The 19495-nt window shown below is 55.8% G+C and overlaps 1 protein-coding gene across 1 annotated transcript; it reads left to right on the forward strand.

Annotated features, from left to right (window-relative positions):
- The first annotated feature begins 1951 nt into the window (after nucleotides 1-1951).
- BPIFB3 (BPI fold containing family B member 3) lies at nucleotides 1952-18930 on the forward strand. The gene is made up of 15 exons (XM_029918059.1): nucleotides 1952-2069; nucleotides 2815-2971; nucleotides 4673-4777; nucleotides 5213-5353; nucleotides 6682-6745; nucleotides 8730-8790; nucleotides 9474-9565; nucleotides 9684-9863; nucleotides 11741-11794; nucleotides 13919-14089; nucleotides 14953-15020; nucleotides 16186-16228; nucleotides 16990-17053; nucleotides 17776-17852; nucleotides 18643-18930. The coding sequence occupies exons 1-15, from the start codon at nucleotides 1955-1957 to the stop codon at nucleotides 18670-18672; spliced, it is 1422 nt and encodes a 473-aa protein (XP_029773919.1). The 5' UTR covers nucleotides 1952-1954; the 3' UTR covers nucleotides 18673-18930.
- Nucleotides 18931-19495: the final 565 nt, after the last annotated feature.

A 19495-nucleotide genomic window follows, 5' to 3' on the forward strand; every position in this document is an offset into this window, starting at 1 on the left:
TGGATGAATGAATTTCTCGCCACCAGTCTCAGGAAGGGGGAAAAGTGCCTGTTTTGGAGCCCAGGGGACAAGGGGCCTGGGAGGTGGGGGTGGGGTTGGTGCCCCTCCCCCAAGTTGGCCCAGAGTTCCTTTCTCCAGCCCACGGCCATCTCCGTGCCAGGCGGAGGGTCTCCCTTTCTTCTCTCCCCGGGCCTGAGCTGGAGTAGGTGGGAGGCGGGGTAGATTCTGCACCGTCAGAGTGGCCCTTGGAGGGAGACTCCACAGGCAGGCGGAACACCCTACCCTGCCCCCCAGCTCTGGGAGGAGGTGGCAGCCTCTGCAGACCTTCACTCCGGCCCCTGGGCACTAACCCCGGCCCCCACCCGCTTCCCCTGCTCTCCCCCCAGAAGGAAGGCTTAGCCCAGGCCCTCAGGAAAAACCGCAATTTGCTTCTGACATGACACATTGACGGATTTCTGGCGGCTGTGCCCCTTTGTGTCCCCAGAGCTGTTGTGGGCATATAAGGGCGGTGCCCAGGCCTGAGAGGATGGAGGAACTGGCAAGAGGCTGGGAGCCCCCCCACCCCTCGTGGAGCGGCCGGCGTGGGTAAGGCCGCCTGCAGCAGCCCTAGCCCCATCCAGGTCCCCCACCATTACCCTGCCACCACCCTGCTGCCTCATCTGGACAATGGGCACAGAAAGAATTAGGCTACCTGGAGGCTGGCGGGAGAGAAAGCGCATTTGCAGACAGGAAAACTGGGGCTCAGACGGGGCAAAGGCAGGGATGGTGGGCTGTTCTATGGACAGGGCTCTAGGGGTGCGCATTTTTCTCTAAGCCATGGAAACCAGCGGCTCCCCACTGTGGGACTGTTTCCTTCTGTGAGGGACCTCGAGGTTACAGGGAGGCACCCTGGGATGAGTCTTGGAGACAGAAGACAGACACTGCTGAGACCGCTCCCGGTGCATATGGTACCCATAGGTTCCTTTGCCCAGATGAGGACAGGCGCCCTCGCTGGGCAGACACATCCTGTGCCAGGGCAAGCGGTGGGCTAGGGAAACACTCCTGGATTTCCATGCCCTTTTGCCCCCTCAGCAAACACCCATCGGGCATATATCACGCATGGAAGCCTGAGACATAGTCTCTGCCTTCAGGGAGCTTACAGAGATGGCAAACAAGGACACAAACACATAATGCGTGATTGTAAATCGTGATAACACTTTAAATATGCTGAGTGATGTTTGGTGGCAAACAGCCTTCTTTAGGCAAGGTAAAGGAGGGAGGCCTTTCTAAACTGGCAACATTTATTCAAAACCTGGGATGAGGAGTCAGTCATGCAAAGAACCAGGGAAGGGCCTTCCTAACAGAAAGGACAGTATGTGCAAAGGCCCTGAGGTAGAAAGGGGCTTGGCATGTTTAAGACCAAGAAGGTCAAAAAGGCAGCCAAGGACTTTAGTGGGTAGTGGCAGGAAGCCTAGGTTGTGTTCCAAGGGTAACAGGGAGCCGGTTTAAGCAGAGATTACACAAGGGGTTAGATGGGTGTGTGGCCACATTAGCAGTCACTCCTTAAAGACAAGTGCCATGCTATGAAACTAGTAAATTAGCCCTGCTCTCACCTTCCCTCTCATTCCTTCCAACATGGAAGGATAGAGACCAGGGAGGAGGAAAGAAATGGGGCATGTTGATGGAGGGTCCCCAATGAGCCACACCTTCCAAAACGACCTCATGAGCCAATGGGAAAGCAGGTCCAGGAAACAAAGCTCCCATTCTGCTGTCCTGGAAAGGAAGGCCCCTCTGTCACTGTCCCTCCAACAGGTCCACATTCACCGGGGACGCAGAGGGCTGGGTTGTGAGCTGCTGCTTTCTTGGGAGTGAGGCTGGATGGAGCCGGGTCAGGCAGCCGGAGGGCCCCAGGCTGGCGACGGAGCACCAGGAATGCCTCAGAGTTCTGCTTCTGCCCCCGACAGGTGTGCCATCGATGATGTTGGGCATGTGGTCCTTGCTTCTCCTCTGGGGTCTGGCGACTCCGTGCCAGGGGCTCCTTGAGACGGTGGGCACGCTCGCTCGGATCGACAAGGATGAACTTGGCAAAGGTGAGCCCAAGGTGGGCAGCCTGTGAGGGCTCCAGCTGCGGTGTAGACACCCGCATGGGTATGCCTAGAGCGGCTGCTTCCAGCAAGTGCTGAAAACAGGCTGGCTTCTCATTTGCTCAGAGGGCTCAGGGACTAAAGGTTTGCTTGCCAGCGCCCATGGGTGATCAGTTCACCTTCTCCTGAGAGGAAGACTGGGTGAGGCAGGCTTTGGCCCTGTTGGGGGCCCTGTGTCTACCTCCGGGATGGGGCTGGGTGGGAAGGAGGAGGTGGAGAGGAGGAGGCTGGCCGGCCCAGGGTCTCTGCCCCACATTTCCAGGGTGAGGACTCAACGACCCTGGAGCCTTGGGTGCTCTGGGACCTAGTGACCCAGGGTGACAGTCTCAGGAGTAGAGCAGGGCAGTTGTGATTAGGAAAGGTTTCAGGGAATCGACCCGGCCTGCCTTCCCAAGGAGGTCTCTTCTGTCCTGCCTTTCTCCTAATCCACAGAGCCGGGACAGGGGTGCCCACAGGGGTGCCCAGGGAGAGCACAGGTCACCTCCTCCATCTTGGCCAAGCCCTTGTGCTTGCTCCTTTGCTTTTGCCCTTTCTTTTAGTGCTACAAGGTGGCCCAGGGTCAAGGGGCTCTAGTCATACTATCGGCCCCAAACCCGATCTGCTGGATGACTTTGGGCAAGTCTCTGCCCTTTTTTGGGCCCTACTCCCCCCGTCAGTAAAATGAACTTTCCTCCCTCAACCCTCCCTGCAGCCATCCAGAACTCGCTGGTCGGAGGGCCCATTTTGCAGAATGTGCTGGGGACAGTCACATCCGTGAACCAGGGCCTCCTGGGCTCCGGAGGACTGCTTGGAGGAGGCGGCCTGCTGAGCTATGGAGGGATTTTTGGCGTTGTGGAAGAGCTTTCTGGGTGAGTCCTCACACTGTGGCCTCTCAACTGGCTGCATACTATGTGCCCTACAAGAAGGCTGGTCTTTTTATTTGTTATTTTTTGCTTCAGGGAAGAGAGGAGAAATTGTCTTCAATATGTTGGCAGGCAGTGGGGGAGATGTGGGGAGGTTTGCATAGGGAGTCCCCGGGCCTGAGTCAGAAAATAATGAGTCTAGTATATATCAGGGAACACAGAAATGGCAACGAGTCCATGTGGTGGACGGTTCCAGTTCTGGGGCTGACTCCAGTTACTCACTGTGTGACCTAGGGCCGGTTGCCAAGTCTCTCTGGGCTAATGTAGTTATCTGCACGGCTCCCTCCTTTGGGCATTTATTCCAAAGAGCCCTGTTCTGACCAACCCCTCCTTTTCCCCTCCCCTGCCTTCAAGTTCTCCAGAAGACGCTTCACTCCCCTGCACACCCTAGTATTACTGGTTTGTTTTCCCTCCCCTGCTAGGTTATAAACCCCAGGAAGGGTAAGGCTTTTGTCTGGCCTGTTCATTGCCGTATCCCCAAGATCATTAATAGTGTTTGATACATAATAGATGTTCAGGGATGCCTGGGTTGCTCAGTCGGTTAATCATCCGACTTCGACTCAGGTCATGATCTCACAGTTCATGGGTTCGGGTCCTGCACTGGGCTCTGTGCTGACAGCTCAGAGTCTGGAGTCTGCTTCGGATTCTGTGTCTTGCTCTCTCTCCGACCCTCCCCTGCTCACGCTGTCTCTCTCTTTCTCTCAAAAATAAATTTTAAAAAACATAAAAATTAAAAAAAATAGACGTTCAAAAATATTTTTGAATGAATGAATGAAATCACATAATAGCTAATGTTTATAACTTAATCACCACTTGGCCAGGGTTTTCTGTGTAACCAGCCCTGTGCTGAACACTGTAAATGGATTATCCCACTGAATCCAGAGGTATGACTGGTATCAATGGCTTTTAGCAGGTGTTATCAATGACTTTTAGCAGGTGAGATTGAGGACCTGCCCAAGCTCACCAAGCCCAAGGGTGGTGGTGGAAGTGGGGGTATTTAATCACAGGCCCTGAGGGCTGCCCCAGGTGGGCGGGAACCATTCCATGGTCTGAATCAGGGGAAGGTCAAGCTGGATAGGCGGGAGGAGTTAGTTAGCTGCAGGTGGATGCAGAGTGGAAGGAAAGTCAAAGGAAAGTTGTTCTAGACAGAAGGAGCAGCCGGGGCAGAGGCCCAGAAGACAGAGAACACAATGAACTGTGAGGAGCTGTGCTCAAGAGGCCACCTGAGTTGTATGTGCCTGAGCCTGGAGATGGGAGCAGGGAGACGATGGTCCCGGTCAGAGACTGAACCAGGACTGAAGCCATGGGACCAGGGTGGGGAGAGCACTTTAATTCACTGAGCCTCTAATGAGGAGGATGGTATTGAACACATACTGGACAAGCTTCAGCACCCCCATCAACTCACTTGTCTTTGCTACATTGGAGGTGGGTGCTAGTATTGCCCCAGTTTACAGATGAAGAAACTGAGACCCAGAGAGGTGAAGTAATTGGGCATACGGTTGGATTTATGGGTTACAGATGGGATGTGGGATACACCCCACAGAGGTCTAGGCACCACTTGGTCTCAGATGGTCCAGGCACTAAGGGACTGACACGGTGGGGGGGGTGCCGGGGAGTGAGTGGGCCTCCCCTTGACTCCCGTCACAGGCTGAAGATTGAGGAGCTCACACTGCCAAAGGTGTCGCTGAAGTTGCTGCCTGGGTTTGGGGTGCAGCTGAGCCTGCACACCAAGGTGGGCCTGCATGGCTCGGGGTGAGTGTGCTCCTGGGAACCTCCACCTGACTGCCCCCCACCCCAGTCCCCTGCTCCATTGGGGACCCCTACTCTGTTGTAGGGGTCTCAACCCCATCTCACAGACACCACCGTTTCCTCCCACCCTACTTTCTGTCCAAGGGGCTCCCACCATACTGGTCCCTTCCTGGATCCCACCCCATTACCCCTCCCGGGGGACCGCCATCACACTGCTCCCTGGCGACTCCCTTCATTCTCTCTGGAGACCCCCGCCCCTTGGCGAAGGACTCACTCGAGGAGGTGGGAGAAGAGGATGTAGGAATGTGAAAAATGGGGCAGGGAGGCAGTGAGTAACAGGACTAGCCGGCTCCCAGGGCCACCACACCACGCAGCCCCGGGGGGCGTGGCCAAGGCGGGCCTGCAGCCTGGCCACGCCCCCAGCACCCGGTCTCGCAGGCCCCTGGGGGGCCTCCTGCAGCTGGCCGCGGAGGTGAACGTGTCGTCGCGGGTGGCGTTGGGCGTGAGCTCTCGGGGCACGCCCATGCTCGTCCTCAAGCGCTGCAGCACGCTCCTGGGCCACATCAGCCTGCTCTCGGGGTGAGTCCCTGGGCTCGAGCCGCAGTGGGCGGCTTCCGCCTGGACGAGGGCAGGACAGGGGATGGGGGTGGGGGGGCTCCTCTCGGGAGCGCGCAGCGCACTGGGACGTCTCCTGGGTCTCTCTCTCTGCCTGGCTGGGCGGGGCCTGATCTCACCCAGCTTCCCTTCGGTCCAGCTCGTTCAACCCGCTTCGCGGACCCGCAGACTGAGTCCCACCATGGACAGGGAGTACGGCCCAGCCCCTAGCTAGTATCACCCACTCCTGAGTGCCCCCTTCTCTGCCCCAGCCACCCTGGCGCGAGATCCTGTTGTCCCCTCTCCCAGATAGAGCAGACCCTGGCCATCTCAGTTCCCCAGCTCAGCACGTCAGAGACCCGGCTCTGCCCCGACTTGCTGTGTGACCCTAGAAGACTCTGGCATCCATCTCTTTCCCCAACTGTTCAAGACACGGTGGCCTTCCCTACACCTGTGTTGAACATCACCTCTATGAGGCAACTGAGGCCCAAAGAGGGCAAGAGACTTGTCAGAGGTCACACACAGATTGTGGCAAGGATAGGCACGGTCTGGTCTCTGGACTCCTATCCAAGGTTTTTCCCCCCGGCCCTGCACCGCCCCCCACCCCGCGGGACACCTACCCATCCTCTGCCTCACACTTTGTGCTCCCCATGAGTTTACATTCCAGGCTGATTCCCACACTCCCAGCCCATCTTTGTTGGGTGGCTCTGAGCAGTGAGAGGTCATCAGAGAGCTCTGTGTTGGCTCCCAGGAGTAGGGGGAGCCAGGCTTGCCTGTGTCTCCGGAAGGGCTTTCCAGGGTTTCTAGGTGGGGTCTTTGGGCTCTGTAAATCGCAGTGGCTCTGTCCTGCTCCTCTGGGCTACTTGGAGGAAGTAGAGCCTGGACAGTGTTGGCGACCTGTGGTTGTGGTTTTGTGATTGCCCCCCCTCACTTGCCAGACCCCCCTAGTATCCACACAGACCTGAACTCCCTCCATGCATCCTCTTATTCATTCAGTCATTCATTCATTCGACTAAGACTCATTTCATTCACTCAATAGATATTTATTGAGCCCCCACTCGAAGCCAGGTATTGTTCTGGACCCAAATGTCACTTGTCTGTAAATGTTGGAGGAGACACAGGGAACAGACATTTATGGAGCACAGACTGTATACCAGACATGGGCACACTCCCACTAAATCTCGGCAGCAACAATTCTTTAAGGTGGCATTGTACGGGTGGGGCAACGGAAGTCACCCCCACTCTGCCTTGTCATCCCAGTTGGTGCCGTCCCCGTGTGGTGGCCACACCCTCACACTTCTCTCTCTGCCCAGGCTGCTGCCCGCACCGCTCTTTGGGGTCGTGGAGCAGACACTCTTCAAGGTGCTGCCAGGATTGGTGAGTGTGTGGGGGCCACAGGCCAGGCATGGCCCGCCCCATGACTATGCCTCTCCTTTCCCGGCTTTGAATAAATCTGGGCGCCAGGCAGGATTAGGCCGTTCCTCCCTTCCACGCCCACTGGGTAATCCCATCCTGGTCTGCCCATCAGTGTCCCAGGTGCCGCCGGCCAGTCTGGAGGCGGCCGGACATGATCCGTCCCCAGACTTCTGGACCCTGACTTTACAGCTCCTGATGGCCCGAGTCCCCTGCTCCCAAATCCATGCCCCTTTCTTGCCCCCTGCTGTCTTCACCTCCCGTGTTTTTATTGACTTTATAGTTTTCTTTCTTTGTTTTTTTAAAGTTTATTTATTTTGAGAGAGAGAAAGAGAAAGCAGGAGAGGGGCAGAGAGGGAGGGAGAGAGAGAATCCCAAGCAGGCTCCACACTGTCAGTGCAGAGCCTGACTCGGGGCTTGATCTCACAAACCATGAGGTCATGACTTGAGCCAAAATTGAGTTGGACACCTAACCGACTGAGCCACCCAGGCGCCCCTATAGTTTTCTTTAATCCAACTTCGGATTAAAATTGAGTCATTCAGTTTTAAACTGAATCAAAATTGAGCCCTGGGTGCGGCAAACATAGTCAGGAAACCGCATACACATGTATCAATACATCGAAAGTTAAGAGTGTCATAATAAAGCTGCTCCAGATGCGTGTGCATGGCCTGCCCCAGCCGTCCCGGTTTCCTCCAGGGACCTGAGCCACACCTTAAGCTGTCCAAAGCCCTCTTTCCCTGAGACCGGTGAGGGGACGGTCTTGCTGGGGTCACACAGCCAGCAAAGGGCGCCAGACCTCCCGGCCCACAGTTCCAGCAGGACCTCTCTTGTGAGTCCTTGTGAAGAAGAGCTGTGGGAACCTGTGGTTGGAACGCCTGCCCTGGCAAGAGGCCAATCGGGAACAAAGTTCGGGGGGAGAAGGGACGATCCCAGCAGCAAGGACCTTGACCCAGGCCCATTTCAGGTGGATTTCAACTAGGGGGAGTGGGTGCGTTTATTGCTGCCCCTAACTGGGGTCTCCAGGACCACGGACTGCAGGGCAGGATTTGTGTAGCTCTAAGAGGTCTTAAAAACAAGAGCTACTTACTAGCATTTGGAGACTGGAGGTTTCTCATAAGAATCCAATTTCTGGCTTCTCTGGTGCAGCCGGCCACCGGGGTCGCAGGTGACACACGCTGCAGGGGACACCTGCTGGCGCCCGCAGGGAGCTCCTCCCACCTGGCACAGCCCCTCTGGTCTCCCGTTTCTGTGCCATGCCTGGCCCTGGATGCCATGGAGTTGGGGGCCCTGCGTGTAATGAAAAGGCAGCCTCTCTTGTCTCTCTGTGACCTTGGGCTGTTCAACTTTCTTCTCCCATCCCAGCTGTAGAATGAAAGGGCTGGTCTGGGTCACTCTGGGGTTCCTGCTCCAGTGAACTCAGATTCTGTGACTTCCAGACCCAGGATTCTGGAAGCCGGGCCACTGTCCCTCTGTCCTCAGAGCCCAATGAGCATGCAGTGGTGTAGTGTGTGCTGCGGACGCCCCGGAGCCCAGGCCTGACTCTCTGGGGTGGCCTTTCCTCAGTGTCTGAATCCTAGGTTGTCCAGTGTGCACCTGCACAGCGGGAGGGGCCCGAGACCTCAGAGGGGAGAGCCGTCTTTGCTCCATGGGGAGGACTGTGTCTCCCACCCAGCTGGCCTTTGAACAGGGCCTCCTCCGTTCCCTCGGCATCCTCCCAGGTTTTCTGAGGGGGCCCACGTAACAGGACCACCCACCCCGCTCTCAGACACTTCAGGTTCCAGCCCCTCCTTGCCTCCCACCTGTGTGTCCCCCAATCTGTCTGTGTGTTCTGACTTGCCTTGGTCCCCAGGACCACAGAGCAAATCATTTAGAGAAAACGTAGCTGTCCCCTGCACTGGGCTGAGGCCACTTCTATTTTCTTGTAACACCTGTCTCTTCTGGACACAGCTGTGCCCCATGGTGGACAGCGTGCTGAACGTGGTGAATGAGCTCCTGGGGACCGCACTGAGTAAGCTGGGGCCCAGCCCCTCCTCCTTGCCCCTTCTCCTACCCTCCCTCCTGCCACCCCCATGGATGGGGGTGCCAAGGGAGGCAGGAAGGGGCAGAATCCTGGGACCTTTCACTCCCTCTGCAGATGGATGAGGTTTGATGGTGGGGTTCTGGGCGGAGGCCAGTTGCCCCACGCCATCTGGGTCTCTCCCCGCCAGGGACAGCACTGATGGTGTGTCTGGCCCCCTCCAAAGCACGAGGCAGATATTATTATTATCTGGACAGACAAGATGACTGAGGTCCAGAGCTAAGTCAGGAGCCCAGAGTCCCACAGCCACAATGGTCCCCAGTCTCTCTGAGCCTTAGGGAGGCATGGATGCCTCTGAAGAATACCAAAGCCCCCTAGCGGCACCTATGTCTCTGTATGTGGCATTATGTGGCAGACGCAGGACAATGTCGTAGTTAGTGGCACTAGCTCTGGAAAACAGAAACCCTCACTTTGCCACACTGTGGCTAGTGTGACCTTGGGTGGGTGACTTCCTCTCCTTGAGCCTCAGTTTCCTTATCTATAAAACGGGGCTGATCATAGTGTTCAAGTGGATGCTTAGTGGAAGGCCAGACACTCAATCAATAGAAGTTGGGCCCATTATTACTGGGGGCTGGGTTCATGGTGTCTGTCTCCCTCCTCCCCTCCCCATGCAGGCCTGGTGCCCATTGGGGCTCTTGGGTCCGTGGAATTTACTCTGGCCACGCTGCCTCTCATCTCTAACCAGTACATAGAGCTGGATATCAACGTGAGTGCCTGCCAAGGCCTGCCCACTGCTGGGGGTGTGCTGGGGTGCTGGTGGAGGCCGTGGAGGGGACGCGGGCTCCAAGTGAGGGTGGACGGGCCGTCCGTCTCCTCCCGTACAGCCCATTGTGAAGAGCGTAGCTGGTGACGTCATCGACTTCCCCAAGCCCCCGAAACCCATCAAAGTGCCGCCCAAGGAGGACCACACGTCCCAGGTCGTTGTGCCTCTGTACCTGTTCGACACCGTGTTTGGGCTCCTGCAGACCACTGGTGCCCTTGACATAGACATCACCTCTGAGCTGGTGAGTGTGGTGCCCGCCCCACAGCGGCTCCATGGTGCTCGTGACGAGCCAGTCATGCCATCATTCGTCAGCCTCGACTCGCCTCCTTCTCTGTAGCTGGAGAGGGTTGGACAGTTTAGAGCATGCCTATGCCCACTCTTGTCCTTGTGGCTGACATCACTAATCGACAATGGCTTTCTTCTTGGCAAAATCGGAATGGACCTCTGAATCCTTCTCAACATGGCACTCCAGGGAGTGACCTTCAATTGGTCAGGACTAACATATGAAATGTAGCTAGTGTTCCGTCCCTGTGACATATGAGTCCTTCTGGAGTCAGAGCCCAATTTTATACTAACGTGTGAGTGGCTAACACTTCCACTGCTTTCTCAAGAGCAGACTTGAATTGGAGAGAAGAAAATTAGGGCTGGACTATACCAAAAGTCACTTGGACATTTGTTCTAAAGCTTCTCAGACCTCTCTGCTTCCATTCTGGCCCTTCTCATACCCTAACAGACGTCTGGAAGGCCCAACCTCCAGGAGCCCCACTCAGAGACATTTTTTTTTAGTCTCACCCTTTCCAAAGGCAGTGAGTCTGAGTCACCTGGGGCCCCTTGCCTGCAGCTTTGGCCGAAGGGAGCAAGGGTTGATCACTCAGTTCTTGAAGGTGGGAGTCCAGAGAGCACTGTCAAGGCCTATGGGAGGTGGGCATAGGGCCCTGAGCCGGGAGGCAGGTGTCTTCCAGCTGCGGAGAGGAGACTGGGAAGGCCGGGGAGAGACTCTGAGTGTGAGAATGTGTGTGTCTGAGCAGCTTGTGGGTGTGCGGGTGGCAGGAGAAAGGGACCTTAGTGGCTCTGTCCTGGTGCTGTCCACCCCCATGGGTGACGGCTGTGTGTTGGGTGAGTGCCTGGGAATCCTCTGACCAGGAGAGAATGTGTTTGTATATTTATCTTGTGCGAATGGGCATGTTTTAAGAAGTAGGACCTCAAACATCAGGGCTGGGACCTGTCCATCACCGGTGAAAGCAGGCCTGATGGGACTAGTGGACTAAGGGGGCCTGCGCCCCATTTCTCTGGCAGCTGCCACTCAGCTTCCCCAAAGGGATGGGGTATGGGACCAGTGTGACCAGGTTTTCCAAATTTTTAGCCAGAGCCTGGCAAGTCTGTATGAAATTTCTTGATTTGTAAACACTGGAAACAAATTCATAGTTTTTGGAAACACTGGATAAAGGGCAGAAATGTCTGGGGCCAGATCCCTGGACTTTCAGACTGTGAGCCCTGGCAGAGGGGTTTAAAAGTTCTGGAGTTAGCCTGCCCAGGTCAAATCCTGAAGCACGGTCACCAGCTTATGACCTTGGGCAGTACCATCGGGCTTCCCATCTGTAAAATGGGAGCAGTCGGGGCGCCTGGGTGGCTCAGTCAGTTAAGCCTCCGGCTTCGGCTCAGGTCAGAGCTCACGTTGGTGGGTTCGAGCCCCGTGTCAGGCTCTGTGCTGACCGCTAGCTCAGAGCCTGGAGCCTGCTTCCGGTTCTGTGTCTCCCTCTCTCTCTGACCCTCCCCCTCTCATACTCTGTCTCTCTCTGTATCAAAAATAAATAAAACATTAAATAAATAAATAAATAAATAAATAAATAAATAAAATGGGAGCAGTCATCACACCTACCTCTCTGAGCTAATGTGATAGATGCTAAAATGAGCAAAGGCCCACAAAACCTTTGGCATGTGCCTGGCGAGTAGTAACACTCATCATTGGCCAATAGGAGGAACATGAGGGTGTGTAGGGTTGTGTGTGTGTGATTGGCAGGGGTGGGGTGAGGTGGGGCCAAAACTGCTTCATGTGTGCTGAAGAATTTCTGTCTTGTCCCCGTGTTCGCTCTACACCCCATTTGGCCTTGGGTCCAGGTTTCCAGCAACGTGCCATTTACAACTACGGACCTGGCGGCTTTGGTCCCGGAGGTGAGTGGCCCTCTCATGGGCTTTGGTCATTGTAGCTCTTTCCCAATGACCCTGAGAGAGCTCAGGAGTTGTTCCCAATACCACTCCCCAAACAGCTGCAACTGAATGTCAAGTCCAAATTCCCACTCAAGTTTGAGTCGCTTACACTTTTTCTTAATGGTTTCTATTTATTTTTGAGAGACAGAGACAGTGTGAGCAGGGGAGGGCCAGAGAGAGAGTGAGACACAGAATCCAAAGACAGGCTCCAGGCTCTGAGCTAGCTGTCAGCACAGAGCCCGACGCGGGGCTCGAACCCACAAACTGTGAGATCATGACCTGAGCCGAAGCCAGACGCTTAACCGACTGAGCCACCCAGGCCCCCCTGAGTCACTTACACTTAAACTTCCCTGCAGCAGATGTTTGCCTGGAGAGGGAAGGATCAGAGTTTCACTGCCCAGAAGTCAACTGAGTATTTGTCCTCAAAAACAGGAGAGGCTTCCCCTCTGTCCAACTGCCCAACTTCCTCTTGGTCTCAGTCTTCTCTGCCCCCAGGGAGAAGACTCTGGGGGCTGGCCTGGAGGAGGGAAGGGACAGGAGAGGACTCAGAGAGGTTTGACTAGTGCACATCAATCAGTGTGTGACATCAGGGCCTGGCTTCAGCTTTCCTGACTGTTGAGCTAGGGCTGGACCGGCCACTTGCTAGCTGTGGGATAATCTGAAGTCATACTGAAGTTGAAATGACTGCTACAAGGTCCTGATGTAATAGCAGATTCTGATAGAGGTTGGGATGAGGCTCAGAAGGTCTGAGATTCTACTGGGGAAGATGGAGAGGGTGGCTGAGTTTGGGGACACAGAGGACAAACTGAATCCTTGGTGGTGGTGATTCAGATCAGCCTTGGTGGACATGGTAGACGCCTCTGCTTCTTGGAGTCCTTGGCCAAAGGGCATAGGAGTCTTAGGCAAAGGAAGAGATGGGGCTAGACATTCAGAGGAACCTCCTGAGAGCAGGAATTGTGAGATGGAGAAGGACTTGGGGCAGCAGAGGTGGCAGGAATGGGGGCCATGCCCACAGTGAGCCGGGCCGTGTCCCTCCGGCTCAAGGAGGCTGAGCCTGTCTCTGGAGCCTGCAGCTGTTGTGTTCACAGCATCAGAGCCCCAGGGCCCCTGCTCTCAATCTGCTTCCACGGCTTCAGAACCTGCGGACACATTAGGATTGAATCTGGTGACTCCCTGTCCTTATGACCCTGCAACTCTGGGAGTCTGGGCTTGGGTTGGTCCCCAAGCTCCAGTATTCAAGTGACTCTAAGCTTCTGTGATTCCTGGTTCCCAGCACTTCTGTAATTCTATGACATCATAGTTATGAAACTTGGAGTCTCCCGAGCATGTGATTCAGTCAGTCAGTCAACTACTGTTCACTGAGAATCTACTACATCCCAGGCTCTGTGCTGAGTGCTGGGCACACAGAAGGAGCAAAAGACAAAAAGCAGACAAAAGCTTCTGTGCTTTAGGAGCTGCCATCCTGGTGAGGGTGACCGACATTGAACAAATGAATAAGTAGAATAAACATGGTATCAGAGGGTGGAAGTGAATGGAGCAGTGAAGGCAGATTAGGAAGGTGGGGGTGGTGCTTTTAAGCAGGGTGCTCTGCAAAGGCCTCACCGAGGTGCCATTTGAACAATGGGCTGAAGGAGCTGAGGGAGGGAAGCATGCAAGTATCTGGGGAAGACATTTTCAGCAGAGGAAACAGTAAGTGCAAAGGCCCTGGGGTAGGAGTGTGCCTAGCAAGCTGGAGGAACAGCAGAGTGGCTAGTGAGTCTGGAGAGGGGAACGAGGGGCCAGTGGTTGGAGGTAAGATGGAGAGGAGGGCAAAGGATGGGTCGTGTACAGCCTGTGGATCTTGCAGGGGATTTTGGCTGTGAGGTGGGAGTCTGATTCAGCTGTTCTATGGGTTGATGTCTCCCCCCTTGAATGTCAGCCTCAGGGGGCCAGGAGCAGGACTGTCTGGGTTCAGTCTGTAACCTTAGCACCCAGCATGGTGTCCAGTGCCCATTATGTGCTCAGTGAGTGTGTGATGACAGTCTATTATTGGGGCATGGAAGCTGCCCTTGTGCCCCCCCACCCCCGCCTGACCCTTGCTCTCTCCAGGCCCTGGGAAAGTTGCCCCCAGGCCAGCAGCTCCTGCTCTCCGTTCGAGTGAAAGAGGCAACCTCAGTCACGCTCCAGAAAAAGAAGGCCACAGTGTCTATCCCAGCTAACATCCATGTGCTGTTCTATCGCCCTAAAGGGACCCCAGAAGCCCTCTTGGAGCTGAACACAGTGAGTGGCCGAGGGGTGGGAGCCTGGTCCCCGGGCTCTGAGCGGGGCTGCCCTCTGGCCCTCGGCAGGACTCCGGGGGTGCCTTCCCCCTGACCTCTGCGTGGTCCCCTCATGGCACAGCACCAGAAGTCCCCCCCGCCCCCGGCACTGTTGTCACCAGGGCGGAGCCCCAGGTGCCCGCTTAGACTCCTGCCTGCTCCATCATCACACCCTGTCCTGGCCCAATTCCTGTCTGCCCTGCTGTCCTCGGGTCTCAGGGAAGACTCCCCATCTGCTCAGCCTCTCTGTGCTCAGACTCTCTCGGATGACCCTTGGGCTTCCTCCTGGCCCTCCACCTCCACTAGTTTTCCCAAAGGCACCTCTGGGCAGAGGCAGGGCCCTCCCCTGCTCACTCTCTGCACCCCCACCAGGACCAAGCCCCTTTGCCTGGCACTCAGTGCCCTCCGGCCTCATCCTCTGCCTTTCCTTCTTCCTAAGCCACAGTTACTAGGGGCTACCAGGTCCCAGCTCCCCACCACCTGCAGTGCTGGCCCCCTCCCCCACACTTGGCTTCATTTTTCAAGATTTAGTCCAGGCGTCACCTCGCTGGGGACCCCTTTCCTGGTTGTAGTCTGGATGGAGGGTCTCTCCAAGCCCCTGGAGGCCCAGAGCCTCCTCTCGTACAGAATCAGTCACTCTCAGAACGTGAACACCAGAACCTTTGAGTTACCTCCTCGGAGCCCAGCATGGGCCCTAACGCACAGTAGGGTGGCAGTAAGGAATCGTGGAGGGAACGGCTGGGTCCCCTGATGGCCCAAGGGGACCTGCTCTCAAGCCCCTCCCGCTGAATCCGTGGGTGACCTCTGCCTGCTTTTGCCATGCAGGTTCTGACTTTAAATGCCCAGCTGGCCCCCTCCGCTACCAAGCTGCACCTCTCACTATCCCTGGAACGGTAACATGGGGTCTGGGGCCTTGTCTTTGGGAATAAGAATGAGGGACCCCACCCCCCAGAACCACCTCCCATTCACTGAGCATCAACTAAATTACCAGCATCTTCCTTGCCCCCAGGACCTGCCAGGGAGGGGTTGGTGTTAGCCCATTTTACAGATGAGACAACAGAGGCTCAGTCCAGAGCAGGCGTCTTCCATCGCACCTGCTCAAAATCTGACCTTGGGAGATAAACCTGCTGCCGGGACATGGAGTCCGAACTTCTGAGTTAGCAGCCGCAGCGGCTGGCCACAGAGATAACTGACATGCTTTGCTATTCATGTGGACGCTTACTTCTCTCATCGCTGCCCCCCGTGGTGACTAGGCCCCGTGGTAGTCATAATAGCCAAGACGCTGATGTTGAGGACAGTCCCTCCTGGCATGTGCACAGTACTTTGCAGTTGGCAAAGCCCAGGCTTGCACAGTGGATTGTCCCTGGAAGCCCGTCTGCGGTCTGGGCTTCCCACCCTCCAGGCCCAGGGCTGTTACCATGGCCTGAGGCCCTGGGGACCTGCCTGTCCCTCCCCTGGATTCGGGGGATCTCCCAGTGGCTTCTGAGACATGCCTGTTCCGAGCCGTCGGCACCCAGTGCTCACCTGACCCCCCTGCAAGGCTCCATTACCACCCCATTTCTAACCTTGGCCACTGCCTGGGTTCGCCTCCCTTCTTGGTGGCAGTCTGTGCCTCAGGCTTCAGGAAATAGAGGGGTGCGTCCAGGCCCTGGCCCTGGCCCTGCATTTGGGTTAGCGGAGATCTATAGGCCTTGCTGCCTCTAGTGCTCGCATGCTGGATGCGGGGAACCCTGTGTCCAGTGCTTGGTCTGTGGGAGGGCCGCTGCTTCGAGGGGTTCAGCCACTGGGCCAGGGCCAGCTGGGAGTGACACCAAGACTCCAGGGCCAGAACGTCCGAGAGGGCAGTCATGATATCTCAGAAGGAAGTTAGATCCCTTCAGGTCCATTTTACAGGTGGGAAAACTGAGTCTCCGAGTCAAGGCTGGATAGAGGCAAACCTGGGGGGTGTCACCCTATTTCCCGATCCTGGAGAGCTAGGAGTGGGGCATGCTGGCAGTAGGGTGGACAGGGGGTGTGGTGGGAGCTGGGGCCCCTCAACATCTCTCTTCTCTCCACCAGGCTCAGTGTCAAGCTGGCCTCCTCCTTTACCCACGCCTTTGATGTAAGTTCCTGGGAGAGTGAGCAGAGTGCCGGTGGGAAGGAAAGTGGGGGGTGGAAAGGGGCAGGATGAGTCCTGGGTCGTATGACGGAGCTGGCCTCAGTGTGGGCTCTGCCCCAGCAGGCCAGAGTGGCCCAGCATCAGAGCAGGTGTGCCGGTGCGTATCTGTGTGTGTGAGAGAGTCATCTTCTTAGGAAAGTGAATCTCATCGTCTTCCAAAGTCTTGGAAGTTCACAAAGTTGTCAACATCTAGAATCTCACAAGGGTTCAAAATTCTGGAACTTCACGCAAGTAATAATGTTCCTTCTGGATCTCAGAAAGTTCTAGCATTTAGTAGCACCACAGAACCCTTAGTGTCCTGCTTCTCAGAGTCTCTCAATGGTCTCAGGTTCTAGAACATTCTAAGGGCCCCTAAATGAATAAGAACCTAAGAGCAGACCACTCAGAGTTCTATTAGAGTTGGGCATGGAAACTGGGCACGTTTTCTGCTCTCTTTCCCCGGCACTGCCCCCTTTCAGGCCCCACAGACCCTTCTTCGAAGAATGCAACTTTTCCAAGCTCATGGGGCCTGTGTGAAGCTGTCCTAAATCAGAGTCCCCTTTGGGGACATTGATAGACAGCCATCCCAGTGAGCCCTGTGCCCTCCAGGAACTAGGTGTTCAGGCTTTGGGGAACCCCAGCCGAACCTCTGGATTCCGTCCCTGGGGAGGGCTGGGCTGCTCCCTGAGAAGCCACACCTCCCAGCCACCCGGTCTCTGTTGCAGGTGTCCCGTTTAGAAGAATGGCTCAGTGATGTGGTCCGGGCAGCCTATGTGCCGAAGCTCAATGGTATGGGCAGACTTTGCTACCTTCTTGGAAACGTGGAGTGTCTGAACTCAGGATTGTCCATTGCTCTTACAGAGACACTGAGGCTGGAGAGGGGTTGATCCCCATCTCTAAGATGCAGAAACAGAGGCAGCATTGTTCCATTTCAAACCACATTGAATAGTACCTCCATCACATCAGACTCTGGGCCCCAGGAGCTCTCTGACCAGTGTCCTGTCCTCAAGCTCACAATCCAGAGAGAAATAGTCATATAAACAAGTGGTTAGAATATAGATGAGTCAGGGGCGCCTGGGTAGCTCAGTCGGTTGAGCGTCCAACTTCGGCTCAGGTCATGATCTCATGGTTCATGGGTTCAAGCCCTGCGTCAGGCTCTGTGCTGACAGCTCAGAGCCTGGAGCCTCCTTCAGATTCTGTGTCTCCCTCTGTCTGCCCCTCCCCTGCTCCCACTCTGTCTCTCTCTCTCTCTCTCAAAAATAAATAAACATTTAAAGAACTAAAGAAAAAGGAATATGGTTGACTCAGAGTGTGCAGGGGGCTGACAGAAACTTGAGGGGAGCCACTGATGATATAGATACAGAAAAGGAGCATTTTTGTTTGGGTTTAGTAGGATGGCTATGAGTCTGCCAGTAAGGGAAACTGAGTCCCCAAGAACAGAAGTGGCTGGCTTAAGGAAACTGGTCCCAGCCCGCCAAGTACCTTTGCTTTCAACCATTTCCTTTTTGCAGTGGACCTGGATGTTGGAATTCCCCTGCCTAAGGTTCTCAATGTCAATTTTGCCAACGCAGCCCTGGACATCATAGAGGTGAGTGTCCCATGCAGGGGTGGCCTGGACGGGTTTAAGCTTGTCTCTGGAGAGCCTTGCTTAAAACTCCTGAGGGCAGTGCCCTGCCTCAGCATCTGGTCTGTCTCTGTACCGTTTTCTAAGGGGCGGCAGGGCCTTGCGAACACTGCACCTGGGAACAGCAAACATATGGCATGTCCTACACCCCCTCCTACTCTGTGACACTGTTAGTCAGTCACGGAGTCCTTTCCCGTTGAATTCAGACACGGGTCTGACCTATAGGATGGACTCTCAGACTGACTCACAGAGCCGCAGCTCCCTGGCCCTGGGGTAGCCAACACACGTCCTGTCTCTCCTTTACCCTGGGGCTGTGGCAGGCACAGTTAGCAGACATGACACGTTTCCTTGCTGAATAGCAACATGGCCTCGCACTCCTTTTCATCGCTGAGTCTCGGAATGGCTGTGGGAGGGGGGCAGAGTCGGGAGTTATGGACCTGTTTCTCAGGATGTCAGATTTCTGGCCCACGGCCATACAGAATTAGCAGGAAAAATGGCACTTGAACTTGGGTCTCTTGACTTCAGTTCAAAAGTTGGTGCCCTCTCCCACACTAGATTTCTTTCATTCATTCATTCATTCATTCATTTGCTCCTGCGTGCCTGCTGTGTTCCAGGTTCAGTGTTAACTCCAGGGCGCGGGGCCAAGGGCAGGATGAGGGGGACAGCATAGAGGTGGCCGCAGGGACGGAAGCATGGCAGGGGTCTTGGGCACGAGGACCCAGCTGGTCTAACAGAGAGCCGTCGCTCCTTGCAGAACGCTGTTACGTTGACTGTGGCATCCTGAAGCTGAGAGACGGCCTCCTTCCCTCCCTGTTAACTGCTGGAGTCTATACACCCGCCCACTCTGCCTCAGTTTCCCTCCCAGTCTCTAGCCTGTTTCGGTGACAGTATTAGTGTCCCTTACCCACCGGAGCCACCCAGGTGCTCTGGCCCCACAGCTCTGCCTCCAGCCTGGGGCTGGCCACAGGACTCCGCTTCGAAGAGAGCTCTGGCCTCAGTGGAGAGTTGTGAGCTTGCAATAAACCACTGCTCTGTCTCAGCACGTCCCCGCTGGTTTCCTCCCCAGTCACGCAGGGGCTGACTGGCCTCTGTTTGTGGGACCCTCGCCGGCTCCAGTCCCGGGCTCCTGGGGGGGCGAGGGACTCGGGGCCTAGTCACTGTGGCTTTGCGTCCCAGATTTACCTGGTTGGCCTGGGAAGCCCCTGTGTCTTGTCCTGCCTCCTTCACCTCTGCCTCGACCTCCTTATGTCCCCTCCTCTGTCCTCTACTTCCCTCTCCCTCTCTGCTTTTCAGTACCTGTCTCAATGAGTTGTCTGATCCTGAGTGTCTGTCTCTGTCTCTCTGAGACAGAGTGGGACAGGGACTTCTCAGAGGTGATGTCGAGCTGAAGGGTGAATAGGGATCTCTCAGGGAGAAAAGGAGTCAGCCTTCCAGGAAGTAGGGATGACCTGGTCCTGCCCTGGAGGGATCCCTCCTGGCTGTGCATCGGTGGTGGACTCACCAGGGGACAGAACAAAGCTACACTGAATGCTCACAGTGTGGATGGGAAACTGGTGCCAGACCCAAGACCATGCAATGGCAGAGTTGGGTTGGAAAACTGGGGATCC

Source organism: Suricata suricatta, chromosome 12 (genome assembly GCF_006229205.1).
Source record: "Suricata suricatta isolate VVHF042 chromosome 12, meerkat_22Aug2017_6uvM2_HiC, whole genome shotgun sequence".
Taxonomy (NCBI): domain Eukaryota; kingdom Metazoa; phylum Chordata; class Mammalia; order Carnivora; family Herpestidae; genus Suricata; species Suricata suricatta.